This window comes from Triturus cristatus, unplaced genomic scaffold (genome assembly GCF_964204655.1).
Source record: "Triturus cristatus unplaced genomic scaffold, aTriCri1.1 SCAFFOLD_465, whole genome shotgun sequence".
In the NCBI taxonomy this organism is placed as follows: Eukaryota; Metazoa; Chordata; class Amphibia; order Caudata; family Salamandridae; genus Triturus; species Triturus cristatus.
The window spans coordinates 165,648-173,031 of record NW_028187791.1 but is presented as its reverse complement, the minus strand read 5'-3'; the positions used below and the strand labels follow the sequence as shown (position 1 = coordinate 173,031).

The following is a 7,384-nucleotide window of genomic DNA, read 5'->3' as shown; positions in this document are numbered from 1 at the left end:
TGCAGGTCCTATTCTGATACTGTAAAGGAGTTAAATACACTTTAATGAGTATGTGAAGTGTTTTGTTTTCACACCACCAGCCAGGGGTGAAGCCTGAAATCTCACCCTGTGCGGAGCTCCATGACCCTGGGTAGAAGGTGCGACTTCATCCCCTTGAAGCATAACACCTCCAAGTGTCACAAGGATCAGTACAACTGGTGCCTGGAGGCTGGAAACAAACCCAAGACCTTGCAGGCCTTGTTCTGATACTGTAAAGCAGCTAAATACACTTTCCTGATTATGTGAAGTGTTTTATCTTCACACCTGCAGCCAGGGGTGAACCCTGAAATCTCACCCTGCGCGGAGCTCCATAGCCCTGGGTAGAAGGAGATACTGTGTCCCCTTAAACCTGTAATTTTCAAAATGTCATAAAAAGAATAAATCAAGCGCCTGGAGGCTAGAAATGGGCCCGAGACACTGAAGTCTTGGATCTGATAATGTAAAGGGCTTTGTGTACCTTTTGAGTGAAGTTTTTTTTCCCACCTCCAGCCGAGGGTTAAATCCTGAAATATTACCCCAATCGAAGCTCCATAGCCCTGTGTAGAAAAAGTGACTTCGTCCCCTTGGACCTAAAATGTTAGTACTTTTTTTTTATTTTTGTATTAAACATTGTTAAAGGGGTGACTGGAGGCTAATAAAATGGACCAGATACTGTGAAGGACATTATTTCATTTTTGGGCGAAAAAAAAATAAAAAAATAAAAATATATGTATTATATTATTATTGCGATTTTTTTTTTTTATTGGGGCCCATCTCCAGCTAAGGGGGAAAACCTGAAATGTTACCCGAAGCGGAGCTCCATTGCCCTGGGTAGAAGTAGTGCCATGGTCCCCTTGAACCAAAATGCCAACAAAAGAATAAATAAATAAATTTAAAAAAAGTACTAAAACAGGTGCTTAGAGGCCCAGAGGGTCCCGAAATCGGTCACGATCGATCACAAAAAAAATGAGGATCCCACACCCCATGGCCCTGCATGGGAACTCTATTTTACTGACTATTAAGCCCCCACGGAGTGGGGGCTTACAGCGCCCGAGCGGGAGACAAAAGTTAGAGTTAGCGCGGCCGATCCGCCGCCCGGCCATCTGGTCGCTCAGCTCCGAGGGCCATCTGGTCGCGCAACTCGGCGACCAGATGGCCGGCCGCACTCCCGGCGCGGCTAACTCTAACCTTTGTCCCTCGTCAGTGTTCTGTAAACCCCCACTACGTGGGGGCTTAATAGTTGAGGGAGAAATGACCGGCCCTGGGCCGGGCCAAACTCGCCTTGGGTCCCCAGTACAGGGCTCTAGGATGGCGGGCCCCTGGGCCGGCCTATACCCGCCTTAGGTCCCCAGTTCAGGGCTCCAGGATGGCGGGCCCCTGGGCCGGGCTATACCCGCCTTAGGTGCCCAGTACAGGGCTTCAGGATAGCGGCCCCATGGGCTGGACTGGGATGAACGCGCCCCTGGACCCCCATGCCGGGGCTCCAGGAAGGCACCCTGGCCCCGGGACAGTGCCTTGCATGGCAGGGTGGCTGCGGAGAGTTCCCCTGATGCACCCCTCACTCGACCCGCTGTGGGCCTAGAAAGCAGCCCTAGCGCATAGACACAGCTCTCCCATGACATCGTGGTCGGCTCTTAAAAGAGCCTTTGGGTTTTGTTTTGTTTTTTCCGTGGGCAAGCCGAGTGTTTACCCGCCGAATCCGTAGAGGGTGCGACCCTGACGCTTCAGGGCGTAGACCACATCCATGGCGGTGACGGTCTTCCTCTTGGCGTGCTCGGTGTAGGTGACGGCGTCCCGGATCACGTTCTCCAGGAAAACCTTCAACACCCCGCGGGTCTCCTCGTAGATGAGGCCGGAGATGCGCTTGACCCCGCCACGGCGCGCCAGGCGGCGAATGGCTGGCTTGGTGATGCCCTGGATGTTGTCCCGGAGCACCTTGCGGTGCCTCTTGGCGCCGCCTTTGCCGAGCCCCTTCCCTCCTTTACCGCGTCCAGACATGGTCTCCTGTCGGTGCTGTGACTGAGCAGAAATGAGGGCCGCGGCCAGCGGCGGCTGCTTATATGGAGGAGCTGTGCCGGACCAGCTAGGGCGCTGCAAGCGGCCCACGTGACTCAAAGGATGGCGAGGGAGCCCGCCCCGGACCGCCCTCTGCAGGGAGCGGGGGCTGGAGCGGCCGTTGCCGTTTGAAAAAGAGCGCGCTCCCAGCCGCCTCTTTGTCGTGGGCTCTGCAGCTGCCGCCGGGGCATAGATCACAGTCAAGCACACACACACGCGCCTCCCTTCCCGGGCCCCCACTCGTCACCGCGGCCCGCCTAACCCTGGCGCTCGGTGCCCGCTCCCACCATGAACAGAAGGCTCTGAAAAGTGTTAATGGAGCAAACAGGTTAACGGCCTCGCCGGCAGCACCCAGCTGTGTGCGGCCGCCCGCCACCCCGTAACACTGTCCACATGTCACGCCCGGTTGTGGCAAGTCTGTAAACTGCCCCTATTAAAATGTACATTTTTTTTTTTTTTTTACAAAAACATTATTATTGTGGGCCTCAAGCTAGGTTTTGGGACGGGGGCAAGATCTACGTGTACGTCCGAGGGCTTGTGCATGCCCTCCTATGTAGCGACGGTGCGGGCGCTGCCGCAACTATGAAGCCGCCAGAGTAACACCTTGGCCACGGATACGCTCTTTGATGGAGTCTGTGGTTGGCCCTGAAAAGAGCCTTTGTGTTTAGGGTGCGTTTCCACGGTGGTCTGCGGGCCTTTACTTGCTTGCTTTGCCCCCTGCCTTGTGGCTCTCGGTTTTCTTGGGCAGCAGCACGGCCTGGATGTTGGGCAGGACTCCTCCCTGGGCGATGGTGACTCGGCCCAGCAGCTTGTTCAGCTCCTCGTCGTTGCGGATGGCCAGCTGGAGGTGTCTGGGGATGATGCGGGTCTTTTTGTTGTCCCGGGCCGCGTTGCCGGCCAGCTCCAGGATCTCAGCGGTCAGGTACTCCAGGACTGCAGCCAGATAGACTGGGGCACCGGCGCCCACCCTCTCGGCGTAGCTTCCCTTGCGGAGCAGCCTGTGCACACGGCCCACGGGGAACTGGAGCCCGGCTCTGGAAGAGCGTGTCTTGGCCTTAGCGCGGGCCTTTCCTCCTTGCTTTCCGCGTCCAGACATGGCGATCGATGCAGGGGCTCACTCACACAACAGAGAGAATAGTACTGCTGTTCTGCGGGACTCCGGCGATATAAAGACTTCGGGCGCTTCTGATTGGTTGACAGCTAGGCTCTGATAGTTCTTCTCATTGGAGGGAGGAGGGCTTCCTTTTCACCAATCAAAGTTCCAGTACCGCATTACAAAGGGAAGTGGGGGCCCTGCCTGAGCCTGCCAATGAGACGGGAGAGCAGAGAAGCAGCTACTTTACACGGCCAGCCTATAAATACAAGTGCCGGGCTCGCCTGCCTTATTTCTCTCGGCTCCACAGGAAGCGGTGCAGATTGTCGACCATGCCTGAACCAGCCAAGTCCGCGCCGGCTCCCAAGAAGGGCTCCAAGAAAGCGCTCTCCAAGCCGCCCAAGAAGGACGGGAAGAAGCGCAAGAGGAGCAGGAAGGAAAGCTATGCTATCTACATTTACAAAGTGATGAAGCAGGTGCACCCGGACACCGGCATCTCCTCCAAGGCCATGGGCATCATGAACTCCTTCGTGAACGACATCTTCGAGCGCATCGCCGGGGAGGCTTCCCGCCTGGCCCACTACAACTCGCGGCGCACCATCACCTCCCGGGAGATCCAGACCGCAGTGCGTCTGCTGCTGCCCGGAGAGCTGGCCAAGCACGCCGTGTCCGAGGGCACCAAGGCCGTCACCAAGTACACCAGCGCCAAGTAAGGGTTCGAGGCGCATCCCCAACTAACACAACGGCTCTTTTAAGGGCCACTCACGTCCTCCCCTAAGAGCTAATGTGCTTCATTTATGACCGGAGAAAGAAGTGTTTTAAACGGTAATGTTGAGCGCACAAGACCCGCTCTCACGGGGCTTGCTGCAGACCGAGGGACGATGGACCAGGCAACCCGTTTTAATAAGCATGTTTATATGAATGAGCCCTCTTTGGGACCAAGTGTCACACAAGCACTGTAATGTAACGATGACGTTAAATAAAGCCCACGCGGAACTCGCACGGCTGCCCCCGGGCTTATTGTTTCCTGCGACCAGTTTTAGTGTGTGCGGGTGTCACGTTGTGTTTGTACTTTAAGACCAGGGGCAACGGCTAACATCCGCCCCAGGGCAAAGGCTCCCGAAATCGGGACACATAAACCCGATGTACAGATGCCCCACAGCGCTGGCTTGTGACCAGCGGATCCCAGCACGACCCTCTACCCAAACAAAGCGCTTTATTAATTGAAGAGGTGGCTGTGCACACCGAGTGCTCGGATTTCCCAGTGCCGGTATAAGTTTCCCAGTGCCGGTATAAGTTACCCAGTACTCGGGGTACTCTCAGCCAGCCCACCCACCCACACCTGTAGAACATGGCAGATAAGAGAAGCTCGTAGGTGACAGGGTGGTGGCCCTTAAAAGAGCCGTTGTGGTGGTTGTTCGGGTCGGTGTCTCCTTAGGCCCTCTCGCCTCGGATACGACGGGCCAGCTGGATGTCCTTGGGCATGATGGTCACCCTCTTGGCGTGGATGGCGCACAGGTTGGTGTCCTCGAAGAGCCCGACCAGGTAGGCCTCGCTGGCCTCTTGCAGGGCCATGACGGCGGAGCTCTGGAAGCGCAGGTCGGTCTTGAAGTCCTGGGCGATCTCCCTCACCAAGCGCTGGAAGGGCAGCTTGCGGATGAGGAGCTCGGTGGACTTCTGGTAGCGGCGGATCTCGCGGAGAGCCACAGTGCCGGGTCGGTAGCGGTGAGGCTTCTTGACTCCACCGGTGGCAGGGGCGCTCTTGCGGGCAGCCTTGGTGGCCAGCTGCTTGCGAGGCGCTTTGCCGCCGGTGGACTTGCGGGCTGTCTGCTTGGTGCGGGCCATGGCGGGAGCGGTCTCTCTCAACGACGAGCGAGGAAGAATGGAGTTCGAGCAGGCAAGAGCCCTATTTATGCACTCGAAGACGGAGGGCTGCTCTGGTTGGCTGAAGCGACCGCCCCAGGTTTGAAAACAGCCCGCGGTGTGCAACGATTGGCTACTCAACCGGAGGCTGTAGCCTGCCTCTCCAATGAGCTGTGGAGAAAAAGACACCCTCCGATTGGACGATGTACGTTGGAGCCGAAGCCCGCGCTTCGGTCAACCTTTGTCTCCGTGTCCATCCACTCATTTGTAGTCACACGAACCACTCGCCCCCGATCAACTGGGCGAGGAGACCAGGATGTTTTAAGTGTACCGCCCTTGGTCACCCTGGAACACGCCGCCGTTGACTGCGCTCGATTTCACGTTCACAATCGTCTGCTTTATGCAGACACCACTTCGAGTCTGCCCGGATACAGTGAAAGCACCAAGGCACACGTTATCTCACATTTATTATAAACTGAGGTCTAATAACTCCCAGACCCCCTTCTTTCTTTGTTATAAAGATTCCAATCCACGCAGCACCAAAAGAGCCGTTCATATGACCAAGATCACACACGGCACTCGCGTGTGTAAAGGTGCGCTAGGGATTTACTGTGCCGTTTATTATTATTGAGAAGTGTGCACGCGGGGTGAAAGGGTGGGGGTGAACAAGCTCTCTTCTAGACCGGGTGGATGGCTCTTAAAAGAGCCGTTGTGTTTGCAGTGTCTCGGTGCAAGCCCTTACTTCTTCTTGGGCGCTGCCTTCTTGGGCTTGGCTGCTTTGGGCTTGGCTGCCTTGGGTTTGACTACCTTGGCAGGGCTTTTCTTGGCCACTTTGGGCTTCGCCGCCTTGGCTTTCGCTGGGCTCTTGGCAGCCTTCTTGGCGGGGGCAGCCTTGGGCTTCTTGGGGCTCTTTGCTGCCGCTGGCTTCTTGACCTTCTTAGGGCTCTTCTTGACCCCCGCGGGAGCCTTTTTGGGCTTCTTGGCAGCAGGGGCAGCTTTCTTGGCCGCTGGTTTCTTGGTCTTGGCGGCCGCCTTCTTGGCCGCCTTCTTGCCCTCCAGCTGCTTCTTGTTCACCTTGAAGGATCCGGAGGCCCCGGTGCCCTTCAGCTGGGCCAGGGCGCCTTTGCTGACCAGGCTCTTGACGGAGGCCTTGACCCGGCTCTTGTTCTTGTCCACATCGTAGCCCTCGGCGATCAGCCCCTTCTTCATGGCCGACAGGGAGACTCCCTTCCTCTCGGCAGAGGCGGTCACCACCTTCAAGATCAGATCGGCCACGCTGGGGCCGGAAGGCTTTTTGGCCTTGGAGGCCCCCGCTGTCTTCTTCTGCTGCTTCTTCTTGGGGGCGACCTCAGCGGGAGGCGCCGCGGCGGCTGGAGCGGTTTCGGCCATTGCAATGCAAGTCTCGGCGCGGGCGCTGTCACAGAACAGAAATGTCCCTCTCGGCCCGAGCCCCGTGAATATATACAGGGAGGAGCCAGCCTCTGATTGGTCGCGAGCAGACAGGGCTCTGCGAGGCACACTCGGCTCTCTGCTCCGAGCTGACTTTTGTGTTTCCTACCTTCCGATTATCCACGTTTTAAAGCACAATCAGTTAAACACGCGCTTCCACACATGTATGACCAGGAGCCCAGCTTCGGCCCTCTCCCGGGCCTGCCCCCGTTTCGGATCCACCCCTCGTCCCTGGCTTGTGATCCGCGGGGAGACGGCGCTCCCCCGACGGTGGACGCCTCCATGCCTGAAATCGCGGGCTCCCGGCCCCTTTTCCCCGGTCCACTCTCGCCTCCTGCGGCCGGGAGCGGCGGCCCGCGGGAGGGAGGGGGCTCCTGCAGGGAGCGGGCCCTGCGGCGTCACAGTGGGGCTGCGGGGGCCGCGGGGAGCGCGTTCTGGAACGGGCCGAAGTAACACAGGGCTCCGCCGGCCGAGCGCGGGGTGGAAACAATGCCAGGGAGCCCCCAGCCCGGCGCCTGCACCCTCGGCTGTGGCACCCACGGCTGGGGGGGGCGCAACCGGAGGCCTTTTACAAGCAGCGGGGCACGGCCCTGGCTCCGGCCTCGCATGCATCACCAGGCGGCCGTGTGCTGGCAGCTTCACATGCAGGCAGAGGGCATTCACTGCCGAGCGCCGAGCCAGAGGAGGCGGGCGCAGACTAAATAAAATAAATACAGTGACACAACGAAGGAAGGCGGCCGAGTTAGGCCTACATGTTTAAAAACACCCCAAGTGAGAGCAGAGGGTGGGAATGCACCTGAAATGGAGACCCCAGTACCGGCATGGAGGCACTCTACTGAGCTGATTTTTAAAGCTGGAGCTAGGTGTACGTCTGAGGTGACATCTGTAGACAGAGTGAGTTACTGT

The 7,384-nt window shown here is 57.8% G+C and overlaps 3 protein-coding genes across 3 annotated transcripts; all 3 read right to left on the bottom strand.

Annotated features, from left to right (window-relative positions):
* Positions 1–1,645: 1,645 nt before the first annotated feature.
* Positions 1,646–2,541, bottom strand: LOC146770509 (histone H4). Its single transcript, XM_085640401.1, has one exon. It carries the CDS (start codon positions 2,014–2,016, stop codon positions 1,705–1,707), a length of 312 nt encoding a protein of 103 aa, XP_085496527.1. The 5' UTR covers positions 2,017–2,541; the 3' UTR covers positions 1,646–1,704.
* Positions 2,542–4,594: 2,053 nt separating this feature from the next.
* Positions 4,595–5,767, bottom strand: LOC146770508 (histone H3). The gene has a single exon (XM_085640400.1). The coding sequence runs from the start codon at positions 5,009–5,011 to the stop codon at positions 4,601–4,603; it is 411 nt and encodes a 136-aa protein (XP_085496526.1). The 5' UTR covers positions 5,012–5,767; the 3' UTR covers positions 4,595–4,600.
* Positions 5,721–6,661, bottom strand: LOC146770507 (histone H1.3-like). The gene has a single exon (XM_085640399.1). It carries the CDS (start codon positions 6,416–6,418, stop codon positions 5,768–5,770), a length of 651 nt encoding a protein of 216 aa, XP_085496525.1. The 5' UTR covers positions 6,419–6,661; the 3' UTR covers positions 5,721–5,767.
* Positions 6,662–7,384: the final 723 nt, after the last annotated feature.

Coding starts and splice junctions, on each gene's coding strand:
- LOC146770509 (XM_085640401.1), bottom strand. CDS start 2,016: ATGTCTGGACGCGGTAAAGGAGGGAAGGGGCTCGGCAAAGGCGGCGCC.
- LOC146770508 (XM_085640400.1), bottom strand. CDS start 5,011: ATGGCCCGCACCAAGCAGACAGCCCGCAAGTCCACCGGCGGCAAAGCG.
- LOC146770507 (XM_085640399.1), bottom strand. CDS start 6,418: ATGGCCGAAACCGCTCCAGCCGCCGCGGCGCCTCCCGCTGAGGTCGCC.